This window comes from Macaca fascicularis, chromosome 13, assembly GCF_037993035.2.
Source record: "Macaca fascicularis isolate 582-1 chromosome 13, T2T-MFA8v1.1".
Taxonomy (NCBI): Eukaryota; Metazoa; Chordata; class Mammalia; order Primates; family Cercopithecidae; genus Macaca; species Macaca fascicularis.
In genome coordinates, this window is record NC_088387.1 from 950,277 (window position 1) to 970,472 (window position 20,196).

Below are 20,196 nucleotides of genomic sequence, written 5' to 3' on the forward strand. Positions count from 1 at the left end.
ACATGCTGGGGTCGGAGCCCCACAGGAGGAGCTGGCCCTGGACCCTCCCTGGGGTCCACAGCCTGCTCCCACCAGACCTAGGGTGCCAGGACACCCCTAGACTATTCTTCACTGTATCCCTGATCCTCACCTCTGAATCACCCTTTGATGAGGCCCCACTTCCTGTGTCTCCCCACTGTTAACTGGACTATGCCTTCTACCACTGTGTTCTCTCGTCCCCTGGCTCTGAGAAAGCCGCAGAGGCAGCAATGGGGGGTATAAGAGCTCTCCTGCGGGCTCAGCCCTGATTCACAGGTAAGGCCCCAATTGCCTGATAACCCTACCAGAGACAGCCAGACATCCCTGAGCCACTCACCCACCCTGCAGACCATCCTGAACTATTGCCCTGGGCTGAGCTTGGGGGTCCTGGGAGCCACGGAGCCAGCCCTTTTCTCCAAGGCTCCCAGTCAGGGGCAAGGAGCTGCCGTGGAAACTCACAAACTTCGATTACTTATGTAAATACGAGTAACACACGTTTAGTGCACAGCAATGAGGAAGTACACGTGAGCAAAAGAGAATGAAAACTTGCCGGCAACCCCACTGAAAAATGACTGCCGTTTACTGCATGTACTGGTCTGTAATCTTCTTTTTTTTTTTTTTTGTAGAGATGGGGTCTCGCTCTGTCACCCAGGCTGGAGTGCAGTGGCACAATCTTGGCTCACTGCAAGCTCCACCTCCCGGGTTCATGCCATTCTCCTGCCTCAGCCTCCTCAGTACCTGGGACTACAGGCGCCCGCCACCACGCCCGGCTAATTTTTTTTTTTTTTTTTGTATTTTTAGTAGAGACGGGGTTTCACGGTGTTAGCCAGGATGGTCTCCATCTCCTGACCTCGTGATCCGCCCATCTCAGCCTCCCATCTGGTCTGTAATCTTCTATGTGTGGAAATGATCACCGTTTTACACCTTTACTGCGTGTGCTGGCCTGTAATCTGCTATTTGCACTTACGAGTGCATGTGAGTATTTTTCAGTCACAAGAGACATTTCCACAGCACGTTCCTTAGCAACTGCCCAGTGTGTGATGTAAGAGGCTCATTTTGCCAGTTCCTCAGTGGTGGCTTTCAGGACTATTTCTGATTCCCTCCAGCCCTTCAGTGAATTTTCCCCATGGCCTGCTCAGCTGCAGGCGACTTTCTGGGCATTGGGCATACAGCTGTTCACAAAACAGAGATCTGTGCCAACACATTTCTGGTCATATCCTATCAGTTCTTTCAACTGCTGACTGGATGAGGTACGCCAGGCCAAAGGGCACACCTCGGATTTGCCCTCCCAAAGGCCTGTGCCCGTCAGGGTGGGCCTGTGTTCCGGATCGGCCCGGCAGTGGGCACCGGGCATGACCTGCAGGGACAGCGCAGGTTCCAGATGAAGCAGGGAGAGCAAGCCTGGGTCTTGGCCCTGTGTGCCTGGTCTTATGACCATTTTGGCCAGGGCTTCACCAAGCAGCTGTTTTCCCAGCTCCCAGACTGGGCTGCTAGAGCTGGGCATGGAACAGAATATTTGAAATGGGGCCACTCTAGGCAATCCCAAGCTGCTGAGGTACCTTTTGGACCCAGCTCAAGGCAGCCGTTGCCTGCAAGGATCTGGGTGGTGGGGAGCCCAGGCTTCCACCCAAGGCCACCAAGGGCGGTCCCAGCCTGGCCCTGCCCCTACCCTGTGCCTCCACCCCTGCCCTTCCTATGCTCCAAGGCAGGTAGGGAGGCGGGAGGCCAGGTAGCTCAGGAACCCAAACCTGTTGGGCAGGTTTTGAGAGCTGTGGAGAGAGGGACAGAGGCTGGAGAAGGATGCACGGCCTGCCCTGGGCTTGCCTGTTCCCTCCTGAGCCTGAGCCTGAGCCCCTTACCTTCCTGACCCCATGAGGCACGCACTGGCGCTGCTGGCTCCCCTGCTGGGCCTGGGCCTGGGGCTGTCCCTGAGTCGGCTGGCAGTGGGGGCCACAGACTGCAAGTCCCTTGGCCCGGCAGAGCCCCTGACATTCACCCCAGCGGCCAGGGCCCGGTGGCTGGCCCCTCGAGTTCGTGCGCCAGGACTCCTGGACTCGCTCTACGGCACCGTGCACCGCTTCCTCTCCGTGGTGCAGCTGAATCCTTTCCCTTCAGGTGAGTGTGCACCTCCCCAGCGAGAGCCTCAGCATTTGGGTCCCCAGCCAGGCGTCCTCTGTCCCCCTCTACCATGAGATGTGCCCAACCTACCAGCAGGCACTGGCCGTCTTCCTGGGGTAGAAGGCGGAGGATCCGGGGCGGGCTCCAGAACCTGCTGTGTGACTGTGGGTAGCCCTCGTTTCCTCTCTGAGCCTCAGGTGCTCTGTCTGTAAAGTGAGGAGGTCACATTAGAAATACATTAGACCTGACTCAGACATCCTCTGAGTCTAGTGGTGCTTGGGTTGGGTGGTCCAGGAGTGGCTGAAGGACCCTCCCAGTTTTGTCCCTTGCTGCTTGAGGGGAAGAACTGCCAGGCCAGGCCCCTTCTCCGCCTTTGCCCAGGCTCAGGACTGACCTGTAGGGTCCAGGAGGAGAGGTCTGCAGCCTCTCCTCTCTCACCCTCCTGTGGCAGTGCTGAGGTCAGGGCAGGATGGCGCAGGGCTGCGGTGATGCAGCCTCCTGCGAGGGTGCCATGGTGGTGGCGGGAGCCCTGCCTCAGAGCCACTTTGCCCTGGCAGTGGGGAGAGGACGGACACGGGGCAGGGCGGTGGCTGCCCCCAAATCCTCAGCTTGGCTCTTTCCGGTAGAGTTGGTAAAGGCCCTGCTGAATGAGCTGGCCTCCGTGAAGGTGAATGAGGTGAGCAAGCTGGGGAAAGGTGCTGGGGGAGGGAGTTCCGGGGTGAGCAGCAGGATGGGAGCAGAAAAGCCCCCAGTCCGCTCAGTCCACCAGGCGGGGGCTCGGGCATCCTCGCCCCTCCTCTGTGGGCCCTGCCGTCCGCAGACCTGGATGCAAACCACAGCTCTGCCATTTACTGGCAATGAGGTTTGCAGGGAGCTGGAACTTCCTGAACTTCAGCTTCCTCCCGTGTAAGATGGTGATGAGCAGTAAGAATGCGGTCGCCTCTGGGACGCGTTGCATGAGATGCAGGCCATGCCCCCCGACAGCACTCCCGCCCCTTCTGGTTTCCCTCTGGACTCCGGCAGAAGCCAGGGCTGGGCAGTGGGGGTCGGGTCGCCCCTCATGCCCTGCCGCCTGCCCAGGTGGTGCAGTACGAGGCGGGCTACGTGGTGTGCGCCGTGGTCGCGGGCCTCTACCTGCTGCTGATGCCCACTGCCGGGCTTTGCTTCTGCTGCTGCCGCTGCCGCCGGCGCTGCGGGGGGCGAGTGAAGACAGAGCACAAGGCGCTGGCCTGTGAGTGTGCGGCCCTCATGGTCTTCCTGCTGCTGACCACCCTCTTGCTGCTGTAAGGCACTGCCCAGAGCCCAGGTGGGGCGGGCGGTGGCCCCAGGCTCCCTCTTACCCCGCAAGCACCTCCCTCCTCCCTCCATTCCCACAGGATTGGTGTGGTCTGTGCCTTAGTCACCAACCAGCGCACGCATGAACAGATGGGCCCCAGCGTGGAGGCTGTGCCTGAGACCCTGCTTAGCCTCCGAGGCCTGGTCTCTGATGTCCCCCAAGTGAGCACTGTTACCCCTCACCCACATGTGCCCCTGTGAGCACCGGGCCCAGGCAGGACAGAGCCGAGTGGGCTCTCGCTGGCCCATCAGCAGCGCATCTGAAAGCCGCCTCCTGTCCCGCCTTGCCTGAGAGTCCACCACCCTCAGGGCGGATGCCATAGGGGCAGGGAAGGGGCCAGGGACAGATGGGGGTCAGGACTGCGGGTGACCAGGAAGGGCAGCCTCAGGGCCTTGTGTTTGCCTAGGAGCTGCAGGCCGTGGCACAGCAGTTCTCCCTGCCCCAGGAGCGCGTCTCGGAGGAGCTGGATGGTGAGGGTCTCGGGGGCTGGCAGGTGGGCCGGCTGCAGGGCCCCTGCTCGGGTGCCTCGGTGGGGGCCTCTCACTCCCTCATTCTGGACCCCACCTGGGAACAGGCTGGTAGAGGTGGGGATCAGGCCGGCTGGAGAGCAAGAGTGGCCACCACTCAGCTGCTGGAGGAAGAAGCGTGTTGCCCCTCCTCCACTCCCCTCCACCCGCCGGCTTCTGCAGAGCCCGGTGGGGCCTGGGGAGGCGGGATGGGAATGGGGAGGCCCCTCCATCCTTGGGGCCTCACCCTGCAGACTGCCGTGTGCCCTGCAGGTGTCGGTGTGAGCATTGGGAGCGCGGTCCACACCCAGCTCAGGAGCGCCGTGTACCCCTTGCTGGCGGCCGTGGGCAGTTTAGGCCAGGGTGAGCTGAAGCCGCCCCTGGATAATGTGGAGCCCAGCGGGTGTCCTCCTGGGAACGGTCCCACCTGCCCTCAGCCCTGGATTTCCTGAGCCGCCTCTGCCCCACTTATACTTCCCCATCGCTGTACCCCAGGATCCAGCCCCCCTCCCCTGGCTTGACGTACCCAGGGGCAGTTTCCACTGTAGGCAGGAGGTCAATGATTTGCAGGTCCCTTTGGCTGGGGAAGGGGAGTTCTGGGATGCCTATGGGGGCCACCGTTCAGGCTGGGTGTGGGTCTCTCAGCCCTGCAGGTCTCCATGCACCACCTGCAGGCCCTGAACGCTACAGTGGTGGAGCTGCAGGCCGGGCAGCAGGACCTGGAGTCAGCCCTCCAGGAACAACGGGACCGCCTCCTCCAGCTGCTGCAGGAGGCCGGGTGCCAGGGAGACTGTGCAGGGGCCCTGAGCCGGGCCCGCGCCCTGGAGCTGGGTGCTGACTTCAGCCAGGTGCAGACCCAGGACAGACTCCTCTTAAAGTCACGGAGGGCCGGCCACCTGCCGCTCCTGGGATCCGGCAAATTCCCAGTCCCCTTCCCCCATGTTCCTCCCTTGCCCCACCCACCCGGGGTTAATGCCGGTCATCCTGGCTGTGGGTGGAGTGCTCCCCGGGCCGCGCCCTCTGCGTGAGCTTCACGTGTGTGAGCTCCTTGAGTTCTGGCTGCGGCCAGGGGCAGTGGGAGCCATGACAGTCCCCATTTTACACTTGAGGACATTGGGGTTCAGAGGCACCTGCCCCCTGCGTCCGCCCTCAGGGATCCCCTTCAGGCTTCTCCTTGAACTTTGTAATAACCCACCTTCCGCCATTTCAGGTGCCCTCTGTGGACCATGTCCTGCACCGGCTGAAGGGAGTCCCCGAGGCCAACTTCTCCAGCATGGTCCAGGAGGTGAGACCACCCGGTCTGCCTGATTCCTCCCTCACCTGCCAAGTGAGGGCCTCCATTTCCCCCTTTTGGGCAGGAACCCAGTTGAACCTAAGACTTGGGGCCCCACTCACCACACAGCACCCTGGGCAGGGGACTCCCGACGACCACCCTTGGTGTGCACACAGTCTGTGCTCGGAAGGGAGAGCTGGGACCTTTAAGGCAGCAGGCGTCTGGGGTGGCAAGGGAGCAGTGCCCAACCTGAGCCCAGGGGGCAGGCGGCTCCCTCGGGTGGAGATGGGCCAAGGGGGAGGACTCGGTGTTGTGAGTCAGCGCCCAGGACCCAGGACCTGGAGCTGGGGAAATGGTGAGTCAGCTGTGCTGGGTGGCGGGAGTGGAAGGTTCCAGAAGGAAGGAAGTCAGAGCCGAAGCTGGAAGGGTGGACTGGGGCTGTATCTTCAGGAGCTAGACCTGGCAGTTGTGTGGAGGACAGCTGAGAGTTCACTGCAGTGGTGGGAGAGGGATGGGGGTAGGAAGAAGAGGTCCGGGAGGAACAACCTTTTAGAAGTTGAGTCAGGCTGGGCCAAGGGAGGGGAGAGGAGGGCAGTGACCAAGAGAAAAGAGGGAAGCTGGGAGCACTGAGGGGGGCCCTCCCTCTAGGCCTGGTGACTTTGGGGTATCCCAAGAGGGAACACTGGGCAGAGATGGGGAGGCCCATCCCTACTTGGTTCCTGCAGGAGAACAGCACCTTCAACGCCCTTCCAACCCTGGCTGCCATGCAGACGTCCAGCGTGGTGCAAGGTTAGGCCGCAAGGGTCAGAGGCAGCTGGCAGGCACAGCTTCCCGCCCCACCCCTACCAGAGAGGCTTGTTGAGAGAGGACTGGGGTGGCGGGGGACTGTCCTCCCTCTGTGGTTCCCAGATGTTCTTCCTGCCCGCTTGTCTTGTTCCTGGGCCCCAGGGTGCCCTCCGCATCCCACAAGTCCCCGCTACTTTGGGCAGAGCTGAAGAAGGCAGTGGCCCAGCAGCCGGAAGGGTTGAGGACACTGGCTGAAGGGTTCCCAGGCTCGGAGGCAGCTTCCCGCTGGGCCCAGGCACTGCAGGAGGTGGAGGAGAGCAGCCGCCCCTACCTGCAGGAGGTGCAGAGATACGAGACCTACAGGTGCTGGGCACCCGCAGGGTGGGGTGGGGCGGGCAGCCCAGCCTCTATGCCACCCTGACATCCTGAGCCCCATTCCCAGCCCTTATCAGCCCCTGATTATACTGAGCCTCTGTGTTTGTTTGTTTGTTTGAGACGGAGTCTCGCTCTGTCACCCAGGCCGGAGTGCAGTGGTGCAATCTCCGCTCACTGCAACCTCCGCCACCCGGGTTCAAGCGATTCTCCTGCCTCAGCCTCCCAAGTAGCTGGCACTACAGGCACCCGCCACCACGCCCAGCTAATGTTTGCATTTTTAGTAGAGACAGGGTTTCACCATGTTGGCCAGGACCGTCTCTATCTCTTGACCTCGTGATCCGCCCGCCTCAGCCTCCCAAAGTGCTGGGATTACAGGCGTGAGCCACCGCGCCCGGCTGCCTCTGCATATTTTTAAGCCAAGACCCCTGACTCCACAGGCTTCCAAGTCCCTACCAGGCTGTGTGCCCTCGGAACCTGAGCCTGGAGATGACACAAGAGCAGTAGGGCCTCAGGAAGGGTCTGTATCTGCATTTCTGAAGCCCCGGCCTTGGGGTTAGCGGCCACACCCAGCCACCAGGTCCCACACCTGTCCATCTTGGTGCCAGCCGCCTGCCTTCTTAGTGACACCCGTGTCCTCTCTGTGGCAGGTGGATCGTGGGCTGCGTGCTGTGCTCCGTGGTCCTGCTCGTGGCGCTCTGCAACCTGCTGGGCCTCAATCTGGGCATCTGGGGCCTATCTGCCAGGGAGGACCCCAGCCAGCCAGAAGCCAAGGGCGAAGCTGGAGCCCACTTCCTCATGGCGTAAGAGAGGGCTGGGAGAGGGGAAGGGTCCCCCCTTACAGGGCTGGCCGATTACTCTCGCTCCTGAGCACAGCTCCCGTGGCTGCCAGTGTCATCATCTGAATAAAGGGGTTGAACCAGAGCAGGAATGGCCAACAAGGAGCTCTTGCCTCCTACAGCAGGGGCAACTGCCATAGCATCTAATGGGCACTCCTTCCCCTGAGTCAGACACAGCCTAGAGTCCTCACCCCAGCTTCCAGGCGGCCCCCACCACCAATAGGCAACAGCACCAGAGGTGGAATCTGTTTGCCAGCCCCAGACTAGACGGTCTCTAAGGCCAAGGCTGCCACATACAGTTGTACAGGCTGTTCACTGAACAAGAGTGCCTGGCTAAAGAGGTAAGTGGGGGCTGAAATCCACCCCACGTTTTACTTTCCAAGCCTCACAGCCTGACGTAGGGCTGTGCCTACCTCATAAGCCCTTCGAGCCTCCTGGTCTAAGATCTTTACTCCTCAGGCTCTTCCCTGTCAGCAGGTCATGCCTGGCCGTGCCAGGTGACCCTTTTGAGTGCTGGGTCCTGGAGCAGGTCACCTCCATGGGCCCCAGGCACAGAAGTCAGCAGTCTTGGCTCTTTGGGTTTTGTTTTGTTTTTTGTTTTGTTTGTTGTTGTTGTGACAGGGTCTTGCTCTGTCACCCAGGACGGAGTGCAGTGACACCATCATGGCTCACTATAGCCTCAACCTCCCAGGCTCAAGTGATTCTCATGCCTCAGCCTCCCGAGTAGTTGGGACTACAGGCGTGTGCCACCACGCCCAGCTAATTTTTAAAATTTTGTAGAGACAAAGTCTCACTCTATTGCCCAGGCTGGTCTCATACTCCTGGACTCAAGCTATCCTCCCACCTCAACCTCCCAAAGTGCTGGGATTATAGATGTGAGCCCAGCTAGTCCTGGCTCTTTGAACAAAACAGCTGTTCTCTCCTCTAGGCTGCCAGGGCCAGCCCGGGCACCAGGCACAGGGTGGGGATGGGGTGAAGGTGAGACCGGGACAGTCAGGAATTCTGGGTTCTCCCTCCTCCCCGGGAGGCCAAGTCCTCCAAGCTCCTCTCCTCTGAAGGCTCTGTCCTGGGGCCAACTGGCTGAGCAGGCTGGCCCTGGGGTGCGGGTGGGACAGAGGGTATGGTCAGGGCGGCCAGTCCCTGCTGTCCCTCAGTCCTGCCTCTCGACTTCCACAGAGGCGTGGGCCTCAGCTTCCTCTTTGCTGCCCCCCTCATCCTCCTGGTGTTTGCCACCTTCCTGGTGGGCGGCAACGTGCAGACGCTGGTGTGCCAGAGCTGGGAGAGCGGCGAGCTCTTTGAGGTAGGCCCATCTCTGCTCACAGGCCCTCCTGGGGAGGGAGGTGGGGGCAGTATGGGCAGACAGGAGGGTTGGGGGAAAGTGGTGGTCGGGGGTAAGAGGGAGAGAGGGAGGGGAGAAGTGAGACAGACATGGCCAAAGAAAGAGACAGAAACCCGCCAGTGGACGGTGGAGGGAGAGTCCCTGAGATGCTGCCCAGGCCCCAGGGCAGGGACCTGAGAGATGGCACCCTGACCCATGCCCTCTCATCTCCTAACACTGTCTGGGAGCCGGCGCCCTGGTGCCCGGTGAGCTGCAATGCTGGACTGGGTTCTCTGCAGAAGATCGGGCCGGCCTCCCCTCCTAGGGATTCGTGGGAAGAGCCCCTGTAAGGATTTAGGGTCCAGAGGTCACCAGAGTTAGAGGCCAGGTGTGAGCTGGGCTGAGGGGATGTTTCCTACCCCTCGTCTCTGCTGTGCCACAGCGGCACAGCGCCAGGCCCTAGGGGACCCGGCTGGCTTTGCCCCCACCCCGCTCTGTGCCCACTTCTCACTGCCCCATCCCCAGTTTGCAGACACCCCAGGGAACCTGCCCCCGTCCATGAACCTGTCGCACCTTCTTGGCCTGAGGAAGAACATCAGCATCCACCAAGCTTATCGGTGAGCGGACAGCCTGGCGGAGCTGGAGACTGGGGAAGGAAGGAGACCGGTGTCCCTCAGGGGACCGACCCTCCCGCCACCCCCAAGGCTCATCGTCTGCACCCCTCACTCCTCCTCAGGCAGTGCAAGGAAGGGGCAGCGCTCTGGACAGTCCTGCAGCTCAATGACTCCTACAACCTGGAGGAGCATCTGGATATCAGCCAGGTGAGAGAACGTTTCGGGAACTGTGAGGAGCCCTCCTCAGATCCCCTCCTCAGATCCCCTCCTCAGATCCCCTCCTCCGGTCTTTTTGCCTCTGTGGAGGCACCGTCTCTTTGAACCCAGGAGACCCGAGAAGTCTGTGTGAGCGATTAAGGTGCCCGAGGGCAGAGGCCCAGTCACCAGCTCTGGGGAAGGTTCCGGGTGTGTGGGTGGGTCCGTGTGCACCTGGAGGCTATGTCCAGCCCCAAGCACAGCCAAGGTGGCAGCAGGAAAAGCTGGTGACAATGAGCAGGAGGACGGGGGGCACACGTGTCCTGACTGAGGACAGGCATTGGCCGGGATGCTCCACTTGGGAGGGGGAGGCTGGGGAAGGATGTGGCAGTGACACGGACGGCGGTGGGTCTGGCTAACGCTGGGGGAGGGCCTGCCAAGCTCACGGGGTGGGAGGTGGCGGCGGCAGGATTCCACCCCCAGGCTGACAAACCAGCCTCTTCCTGGAACTTCTGGGCTCTGCTGGGACTTGGTGTGCAGAGCTGGAGACGCTCGCCGATGCTGGCGAGAGACCGTTCTAGAACGAAGGCAAGGAAGGGCTGTTTCACAAGAGGGATGGACGTTGAGAACGGGATTCTCATGGTGCACAGAAGCCAGAAGACATTCCCTCCTCGACTTCCAGGCTCCTAAACACATGCTGGGGAAACCCCCCATCCCCGGCCCCGGTGCCCCTCTCCCTCCCCAGACACAGAGCATGCTAACTCCTGATTTTGCATCGTCCCGGGAAACCCTTCCAACCCCTAGATCAACCAACCAGCCTCAGCCCACAGACGGCACAGCCACATGGCCCAGTCCCAACTCTGTGTCTTGAACTACACAACCTGGGACAGTCACGCAGCTCACTCCTCCTTCCGCATCTTTAACCAGACAGGAGGGCCGCTGGAGCAGACGGTATCTCAGTGCTAGGCTGAGACACTGCCCTGTGGAGGAAGGCTGGCCAGGGAGGGAGGGATGAACCAGGGCCCTGGGCAGAGGAGCCCCCATCCCCTGCTGGCGGGAAGCCATGGCTCTCGAGGGGAGGAGTCCTGGGCTTTGGATTCAGATGCACTGGGCAGTCCTTTGAGGCCACCTGACAACGCACCCAAAATGGTTGTAAGAATCCTCGTCCTCAAAGGAGATACGGATGGGTACGCAGACATGAGTAGGACACAGGGCTTTCCAGAGCACGGGGAGGGCACCACGCACCTCCCCACTTCTCGTGAAGCTGCTGCCACTGATGCCTGAGACACGGCCCGAAGGCCCCCACCCGAGACGGCCAGGCCTTTTCCCCTCCAGGAGAAGGCAGCCTGGAGGGATGCGGGGAGGAGAGCCAAGCTGGGCCACAGTCTCTAACCAGCTGTGTAACCTTGGCAAGTGGACGCTCCACTCTAACCTCAGTTTCTCATCTGTTAAACACTCAGGCTGCGTTTTATGACGTCTAAATCTCTTCCAGTGATAGTAGGAAAATGCTGAGGCTCTTTCCTGAAAATGCAGTTGCGTGCATTCATTCATTCATTCATTCACTCATTCACACAACTAACAAACTTGTACCCTTCCCACCATGTATGAGCCTCTGAGTTAGATGCTGGGGGTTGGGGGCAGAACAGGCAGGCAAAGCCCCGCTCTCGTGGAGCTGACAGCAATGAACAATTAACTTACAAGTAACATCATTTCAGAGCAACAAGCGCTTTGAAGGCCTCGACACAGCTGACGGGATAAAGGGGATGGGAGAGCTATTTTATTTCGGGTGGCCAGGGAAGGTCTGTGTCTTGGCCCAGGCCAGGTCTTGGCATTTGGGACAAGGGCCTACAGGGAGCCTGTCTGGGGCTTGGGGTGTCCAGGGCAGGGGGCCCTGAGGGCCTGCCATGTGAGTCTGTTCTTGCATTGCTATAGAGGGATACCTGAGGCTGGACATGGTGGCTCACGCCTGTAATCCCAGGACTTTGGGAAGCTGAGGTGGAAGGATTACTTGAGCCTAGGAGTTCAAGACCAGCCTAGGCAACATGAGGAGACCTCCTCTATACAATTTTTTTTTAAAGCCAGGTGTGGTGTTTTGCACCTGTGGTCCCAGCTACTCGAGAGGCTGAGGTGGGAGGATCACTGGGACCCAGGAGGTCCTGGCTTCAGTGGGCTGTGTTTGTGCTATTACCCTCCAGCCTGGGCAACAGAGCAAGACCCTGTCCCCTCCCCCAACCAAAAATTTAAAAAAGCAACACCTGAGGCTGCATAATTTATAAAGAAAAGAGGTTTCAGTGCAGGCTGTACAGGAAGCGTGGCACCAGCACCCGTTTCTGGGGAGGCCTCAGGGAGCTTCCACTCATGGCGGAAGGCCGAGGGGAGCCAGCGCATCACACAGGGAGAGCGGGAACGAGAGAACCAGTGCGGAGATGCGAGAGAGGGAACGAGAGAGCCAGCGCGTCACACAGGGAGAGAGCAAACGAGAGAGCCAGTGTGGAGGTGCCACGCTCTTTCAAACAACCAGGTCTCACGTGAACTAACTGGGCAAAATCTCACTCATCACCCGGGCAGCAGCACTAAGGCCTTCGTGAGGGATCCGCCCCCGTGATCTAGTACCTCCCACCAGGCCCACCTCCACCCCCAACACCCGGGGGTCACATTGCAACATGAAATTTGGAGGGGACAAATATCCAGACCATATCGCCTGGTGACCGCCTCGCTTAGGGGAGCATCTCTGGGGTCCTAGCTCAGCAACTGGGCATGACCCCCACCCTGCCCCCACCCTCCCAGTACACCAACAAGCTGTGGCAGGAGTTGCAGACCCTGAAAGTAGACACACAGAGCCTGGACCTGCTGAGCTCAGCCGCCCGCCGGGACCTGGAGGCCCTGCAGAGCAGCGGGCTCCAGCGCGTCCACTACCCCGACTTCCTCGTACAGGTCAGCGGTGGGCACCTCAGTGGGGCTTCCTCGGCCAGGTGGTGACGGAATGAAGGGGCCCACAGAGGAGCGGGGTGGGCATCTCGCCTTATCCCGGCTCTGGGCTCTTCCACGTTTCCTGGGGCCTCTTCCTGTGGAGGTGTCCCCAGATCATGTGCCCCTGGGCCCGTCCTCCTGCCACCACCCAGGTCACATGGGAATGGACACCCTCTCCCCTAACCCAACAGCGCGTGTCGCTGTTCGTGGTTCTGAACCCACCGCTGCGGCGGACACAGTGGGAAGTCGCCTCTTCCTTGAGTTACACCAGAGGTGCCTTATTTGTTCTTGTTGTTTCTGTCTCATTGGGAAAATGTCTGAAATATTTCACAGTTCCAGGGAAAATCCACTGTGACTCATGCGTCACAAAACCCTTAGCTGGTGTCAGTTCTGTTTGACAAGACGGGATTTGGAGGCTGGGAGCGGGTGGTTGTGGGCCCCACGGGAGCTGGGTTCATCCCTCCTGGCCTCTCCTGTGCACCTGCAGATCCAGAGGCCTGTGGTGAAGACTAGCACGGAGCAGCTGGCCCAGGAGCTGGAAGGACTGGCCCAGGCCCAAGTGAGAGGGAAGCAGGGGCCCCCACTGGGCAGCAGGAGAAACGGGGGGCTTGGGAGGCAGGAGAGGGTGGGAGGATGTGAGGGCAAAGGCAGGGGACTGAGGACCACCACCAGTGAGGCCTGAGGCTCCTGACCCCTGGCTGGGCTGGAGGGTTTTGCAGCATCACTTCTTACTCAAGCTCTGCCACCCACTGGCTGTGTGGCCTTGGGCAAGACATGCAGCATCTCTGAGCCGGAGCTTCTTCATCTGTTGGGTGGCCTGTCCTCCGTCTCAGAACAGATGAAGTAACTTTCTGGCCTCACGCAGTTGGGCAGGTGTTTCTATGTGTGCCACTGCGGGATTTGCTGGGACAGGGGCTGTGAGGACTTTGGGATGAATGAGATGTCATGGCAGTTGCCCTTGAGGGGAAAAATAGCATTTTATATTTATAGCTATTTAGGGTTTAAAAGTTCTCTTTGAAACATCCCATAGGCCCCGCAACAACCCCACAGGGTGGGCAGAGCCAGGAGCACCCTCAATTTCCGCAGGTGCCCCTGCAGCTCAGGCATGTTCTGTGACTGACAGGGACACCCAGCGAGCTAGAGTGAACTTAGAACTTGGATCGAGCTAGAGTGAACTTAGAACTTGGATCTAGGCCCCCCCAAACCCAGATCAGGCCCTGGAGCTTATGGAGGCTTCGGTTTTCTGCCTCTCACTTCCCCTTGGTATGTGGGAGTGAAAGCCTGGGTGAGGGGTACATGTGTCCTGGGTGGGGCTGTTCTAATTTTTATATCCTTTCAGGGCAATTCTGTGCTGGGGCAGCAGCTGCAGGAGGAGGCCCACGGACTCAGAAACCTTCACCAGGAGAAGGTCGTTCCCCAGCAGAGCCTTGTGGTCAGTTTGCAGGCCCAGGGAGCCTGGGGCCTGGGGGAGGGGAGAGCTGGAGAGGGGACAGTGAAAGGGGAGGGAAGCTCTGAGAATCTGTTCCCTCCCCTCCTCTCCCCTCCCTTCCTATCCTCTCCCCTCCCCTCCTCTCCCTTCCTCTCCTCTCCCCTCCCCTCCCCTCCCTTCCTCTCCTCTCCCCTCCCCTCCCCTCCCTTCCTCTCCTCTCCCCTCCCCTCCCCTCCCTTCCTCTCCTCTCTCCTCCCCTCTCCTCCCCTCCCCTTCCCTTCCCCTCCCCTAACCAGCCCTGATCTCTTCTCCACAGGCGAAGCTCAACCTCAGCGTCAGGGCCCTGGAGTCCTCTGCCCCGAATCTCCAGGTGGCTGCTGGTGGTGGGGACGTATGGTGGAGCAGGGGGGCTGCAGAGGGAGGCAGGAAGTAGGAGCCCATCTCACTCTGGACCTCAGAGCTCTGCCCAGGTTGTGGGTGGGGTCGGGAGGAAGATGGGGGTGGCGGCAGAGCCTGGGGGATCACCACCCGTGGCCTGTCTGTCGGGGCTGAACCCTCTCCTGCTGAGTGTGCCTCGGTGTGTGTTGAATTAATGAATGGATGCGTGAATGTGGGGCACTGAGTTGAGGCTCTCGTCCCCTCCAGCTGGAGACCTCAGATGTCCTAGCCAATGTCACTTACCTGAAAGGAGAGCTGCCTGCCTGGGCCACCAGGATCCTGAGGAATGTGAGTGGTGGGTGGGATGGGGAAGGGGCTTCCCCCGAGACTTCTCCACTCCCAGCTTCTCACTGTGGCTCCCAGGAAAGCTGGGACCGTCCTCAAGTTGCCACGCATGGGAGGTGGCGCGGGCGGGGGGCTTCCGGGACCCCTGGGGCCCAGACCTCCTCTCCTTCCTGCAGGTGAGCGAGTGTTTCCTGGCCCGGGAGATGGGCTACTTCTCCCAATACGTGGCCTGGGTAAGAGAGGAGGTAAGTGGGGCCTCAGAGCAATGACCGATTCCCTGCCCCAGCAGACCAGCTGTTCCCTCTGCTCAGCCCTGCCCCCGCCCCCAGAGCCCCTTGGGGGTGACCCAGGCCTTCAGGATCAAACCCAAACTCCCAAACCTGGCATCTGCACCCCTGCTTGCTGGCCAAGCTCTGCCCACCCCACCTCTGTTGCAGCCCTTCCCTTAGCTGAGTGTGAGCAGGGTTGGCGTTCTCCAAAATGTTTCCTCACACCTGGCCTGCAGGTTCTTCCCTGGGCCGGCCCCTTCCCCAGCTTGTCCAAGGCCAATCCTCAAAGCCCACCTCCCGCTGCAGACCCTTGCTGAACACAGCCTCTGCAAGCTGTCTGGACCCCACACTAGGTGGCAGGGGTCTGGGTGTACCCTGAGTGTGTCTGTGTGCCTGTGTGTGTGTGTGTGCACGCATGCACACACACGTGTTGCCTCCCCAGTGAGAGTGGCTTGAAGCACGGTGCTGGGTCGTAGTAGGCCAGGCTGGTGAACAGATGGAAAGGGGAGGGCCAGCGAGGAGCCTGTGGGGTATGTCCCCATCTGTCTGTACCTGCCTCTCTGCATGTGTGTACGAGTGTGCGGTGGCCCCAGTGGTGTCCCCAGGCCTATCTGCGTCCCTGTCAACCACTCTCCCTGAATTGAATGTGGGTGTGCACCTGTGGGTCCGGGTGACTCTGTGTCACCTGCCTCGTGTTGGCACCACAGGTGACTCAGCGCATCGCCACTTGCCAGCCCCTCTCCGGAGCCCTGGACAACAGCCGTGTGATCCTGTGTGATATGGTGGCTGACCCCTGGGTGAGTGCCCCAGCTCATCAGGGCTCGTCCCCAAGCCTTCCTGCTCTCAGGGAGGGCCGGGTGAGCAGGGTGTGAAGCCAGGCATGGCCCCTGCCCCGGCTCTGATGACCAGGCAGCTGGGTGGGGCTGGGTACCACGTGGGTTGGTGAGCCGACCTCAAGCCCTGTTGCAGAATGCCTTCTGGTTCTGCCTGGCGTGGTGCACCTTCTTCCTGATCCCCAGCATCATCTTTGCTGTCAAGACCTCCAAATACTTCCGTCCTATCCGGAAACGCCTCAGGTGAGGGGCTGCCAGGGCTGCGGGCAGCGTCAGGGGCCAGGGAAGTGTCCTTTCCGCGGCCAGGTCCCTGTCACAGCCCCTCCTGAGGCCTCCCACGCAGAGGAGGCTCATGGCCGAGCCCTGGAGAGCCAGGAAGTTCCCCCGTACGTCTGCCCCTTACCCTTCTTGCTGCATCCGTTTGGGCGCAGATTTGAAGGACCCTTCCCATCCCCCCGAGGGCTTCCGAGGAGAAACCCTCAGGGCTCTGGGTTTGCCCCTGTGTCTGGGCTGAGGGTCTGGGGTGAGGCCATGCTCTCTCTGTCTTCGACGCTGCAGCTCCACCAGCTCTGAGGAGACTCAGCTCTTCCACATCCCCCGGGTTACTTCCCTGAAGCTGTAGGGCCTGTGGGTGAGTTTTCCCCAACGTGCTTAATTGCTCCCTGCCAGGGATTGAGGGAGTGGGGCGGGGAGGGGCTGGGGCCTGGGGTTTCTGGGGCCTCGGAGGGCAGGAAGGCTTGGGGACATGGTGGGGTCTGGGTGTTGGGTGTGGCCCGTCCAGCAGCGGGGCTGACAGCCCTGTTCTCCCCTCCCTCCTCTTCACCCGTTTCCTTCTTAATGCGTGACAGGGTGAGCTGACCCCAAGGCTGCCTGTCCTCCCCTTTGGTTCAGCCTGGGCCACAGGACTTCGGTAGCTCTTGCCCCAGAGCCCAGGCTGGCATCGGGGCTTGGACTGTCCCTAATTCCGGCTTACCTGGCCCGACCTTGCCTGCTCCTGTCCACCTCTTTCTGCTCACGACCCCCATCATTCGCTCTCAGAATCACGTGGGACTTCCGTGCAGCTGCAGAGCCAGCAGGTCCCTCCAGGTGCCACCCCTCACCCCCCTGCTGGTGGCATCCTCACGGGAAGAGCCTGTTCTCCACCTGCTGGAGCCTGGACCCTGGGGTGGGACAGAGGCCTCGTCCAACCCCACTGCCATTCCCGTGTGTCCTCCCCGTGCCAAGCCTCCCTCTGCCCCTCTCTGAGCTCCTCGCCCCCCACCCCATCCTCATCTGGGCTCCCCGCTGGCTCCCACTTCCTGCTTATGCCCTTCCTGGCCCTTTGCTTCCTCCCTTTGTCCCCTCGTCACCATATCCCCAGTGCTACCTTGCTGGCCCAGGGGACCGCCCTGCCCAACCAAACCACTCAGGTAACACCACTAATCAGGCAGGGGCACCGTGGCCTAGGTCTGGGCTGGCTGCAGGCCCTGCCTCATGGCCCCTGAGCCCTCCACTGCCCCAGAGCCCTGGGCCCTCTGCAGATCTCATCCTGGATTTATTGGTGCCCAGCGGGGTGACGGAGGCCTGTCTGAAGGCCGAGCCTCCCTGCCTGCACCCAGGTTAGAAATGGGGGTACCAGCACTTAGCTCCTCTCTGAGTGCTGGCTCCCGAGGAAGGGACCTGGGGCCTGGGCCACAGTGGGGACTCGCCCTTATCTCTTCAGAAGGAAGCATCTTCCGCAGCCCCCACCCAGCTTTCTTAGGAGTGGTCTGGTGGCCAGAACAGGGTTTTGCACTGCCCCTTCTATCCTGCGCGTGTGGCCGAGGGTCATCCCCAGCCCATCCCTGTGTCAGCCCTGAGTGCTGGACGCTGTGTTCCACAAATGAGGAAGAGGAGAGAGAGAAGAGATGGACAGACCTCAGATCCATTAAAGCATTCTCACTTCCCTGAGACTTGGTTCTGGGTCCTTAAAACCAGGTTTCCTCGGCTGGGGCCCTGTACACAGTTGGTGTTTAATGAGTGTGTATGGAGAGGAGAGTTCTAAGGTCACCTCTGGCTGCAGGCATCCAGGGGTTATTCCAGCAATATGCAGGTAGGGCGTGCATCCCAGCCTGGGAGCCTGCTGTCAGGAGCAGGCAGACCTAGACTCCCAGCCTGGCTGTGATACGTGCTCGCTCAGCTTCTCCGTTTATAAGATGGGAGAAGAGTCACAGCCTCCGCAAAGAGTTGTGCAAATCAAATGTGATCATTCACGGAAAGCGGCCTGGACAAAACAAAGGCTCAGTAGGTGGAAGCTTCCTGTTGTTATTGTCGTTGTTTGCCATGACTGCTCTGGGCCGGAGGTAGAGCTGGTGTCTGGGCGTGTACAAGGGAAGAGGGAGACAGGCCTCTGTTCAAAGGCAGAAAGTCCTTTCAGATTGTGGTGGGCTGGGTTTCAGGGAGTGTCCGTGTTGTTTGTTTTTGTTTCCTTTTGTTTGTTTGTTTCGAGACAGGGTCTCGCTCTGTCACCCAGGCTGGAGTGTAGGAGTGCAATCTTGGCTCACTGCAACCTCCACCTACTGGGCTTAAGCGATTCTCATGCCTCAGCCTCCCAAATAGCTGGGACTACAGGTGCGTGCCACTATGCCTGGCTAATTTTTGTATTTTTTGTAGAGATGGGGTTTTGCCATGTTGCCCAGGCTGGAAGTATCTATGATTAACTGCATCTTATAAACCAGCTACAAGTTTTCTACTAGAAATTAGAATGGTGCATGCACAATGTATTGTTATCACTGTCAGAAGAGCATCCTTGAATGTAGCGTGACTGCCTCTTTTTTGCCTTTCCTAGAGGGTTTTTTTTTTTTTTTTCTCGTTACTCATCTGTTGACCTACCTGGGGGAAGTAGCACCCTTGCATTTAAAAAATAAAATTGATGGGATTACAAATGGAATAGAAGCCATTTTTTAAATATTTTCAGTTTTCTTTCAAAATTACCTATTTTATCTTTTATCTATTTGAACATATTAAGCATAGTTACTTTAAAGTTCAGTTAGTCCCTTATATGGAGCCTCCATTAGTCTGTTTCTAGTGCCTGTTGTTTCTCTTGTTTTTTGTTAGTTTTGTCCTGTCTCCTCCCATACTTGGCAATTTTTTTTATTGAGTACAAGTAATTTCAGGTCTGGGATAGAGTTACCTTCCTCTGTGAGGATTATGTTTACATCTGGCAGGTGGCCGGGGATGCAGTGAGCCAGATCTCTTTCATCTACTTGTAGGGAATGAGATGATTTGAGTTACTTTAAGGGCTGGTCTACTTCTGATTCATCCGTATTCATCGGGTGAAGCCCACTGGGGCTCCAACCCAAAGCGTAAGACTTTTGCCAGGTAGCCTTCCTGTGGGGGCTTCGCAGTATCTTCTAGAATCCGCAGACCCCCTACAGAAAACGTAGTCCCAGATGCCGTGCGTGTGTCTCTGAGTTGCCTCCTTTTCCTAGATCTTGGCCTTGTAATTCTTCACTGCTTTGTTTCCTTCCCAATACTCTCAATTAGACTTAAATATATATATATATGTACATATATTTATTAAATAAATAAATACATATAACTTTAAAAGCTGTTCAAAATGCCCGCCACCCCACTCCCCCACACACACAGAGTTTGAGCAGCTTTTTAAGTTGTCCTGAATTGGGAATTACGTCCAAATTACCCAGTCCACAGTTATTAGAAGTAGTCCTAAAAAATTGACTTTGATGTTCCCCTTATAAACTGGGAAAAAGCTGCCACTGTTTGAATTTGGTGTCCAGAAACTGGGGCCCAGCTAATGGAACACTGTCTTTTGCAAAGGAGTTTTGTTTCGAGAGCGCCACGGTAATACTGGTCACCCGGGGATGGGGTGGCACTCGGCAGTTGGCAGAGAGACAGAAATAGCCACAGAGAAAGATAAATTACCTATTTCTCTGGCTTTTAAAATTCTGGAATCCTGAAATGCTAGTGCTACTTTATATGCGAAACAAAGCCCCTCTGAGGTCACAGTCTATTTCTTCTGTCCCACGACAGTCTCTGAGGGAGCAAATTCTCATCTGGTTGAGCAGAGGAGGCTCCAGGAAGTTCCATGGCTGGTTCAGGGTCTCAGAAGTTGAAGCCCAGCCAGGCTTTGGAAGCTGGTCCCCGGGTCCTGGTGGCCCTGGAGGTTTCTTCCTGGAGGCAATGCCAGTTCCCATTCCCTGTGGGCATGCGGGAGCGAGGCCCTATCTCCAAGGCGACTTGAACCAAGTGTCCTTGCTGTCCCTGTAGCAGGGATGACAGACTGGGGGTGCTAGGAGTTCTTCCAGACCCTCCAACCTGGCCCCCCAGCAGAAGGCCTCATGATAGATTCTGCCAAAGAAATGCCAGATGGGCCAGGGTGTCTGAGGTCCCAGGTGGCTGCTCAGGGCGGCTCCAGCTGGCTCGAGGTGTACAAAGGGAGCCACGTGGCCAGGCAAGAGCCTGCTCAACTACCTGAAGGGACAAACACTGTGAGTTAATATTTATTTACTGAGTTCTGAGCATAAGTCAGGAAGCGCTTTCCATGAATTAACTGGGAGGCAGGTGTTGTCATTTACCTGCCTGACAGTTGAGAAAGCTCAGGCAGAGACTGGATGTG

The 20,196-nt window shown here is 59.0% G+C and overlaps 1 protein-coding gene across 6 annotated transcripts; it reads left to right on the forward strand.

Annotated features, from left to right (window-relative positions):
* The first annotated feature begins 1,789 nt into the window (after positions 1 to 1,789).
* Positions 1,790 to 18,502, forward strand: PROM2 (prominin 2). 6 transcript variants are annotated; one of them, XM_074010947.1, is made up of 24 exons: positions 1,790 to 2,133; positions 2,763 to 2,812; positions 3,217 to 3,419; positions 3,513 to 3,633; positions 3,879 to 3,942; positions 4,252 to 4,341; positions 4,624 to 4,826; positions 5,189 to 5,263; positions 5,977 to 6,040; positions 6,241 to 6,400; positions 7,060 to 7,212; positions 8,425 to 8,548; positions 9,092 to 9,183; positions 9,303 to 9,387; positions 12,163 to 12,309; positions 12,833 to 12,904; positions 13,685 to 13,777; positions 14,091 to 14,144; positions 14,420 to 14,500; positions 14,674 to 14,742; positions 15,474 to 15,563; positions 15,736 to 15,842; positions 16,158 to 16,230; positions 16,448 to 18,502. In XM_074010947.1, exons 1-23 carry the CDS (start codon positions 1,890 to 1,892, stop codon positions 16,219 to 16,221), a joined length of 2,505 nt encoding a protein of 834 aa, XP_073867048.1. In that variant the 5' UTR covers positions 1,790 to 1,889; the 3' UTR covers positions 16,222 to 16,230; positions 16,448 to 18,502. The 6 variants fall into 6 exon arrangements, with proteins under 6 accessions (XP_073867048.1, XP_005575020.3, XP_073867050.1 ...); XM_005574963.5 differs by having other exon boundaries at positions 16,638 to 18,502; XM_074010949.1 differs by having other exon boundaries at positions 3,217 to 3,367.
* Positions 18,503 to 20,196: the final 1,694 nt, after the last annotated feature.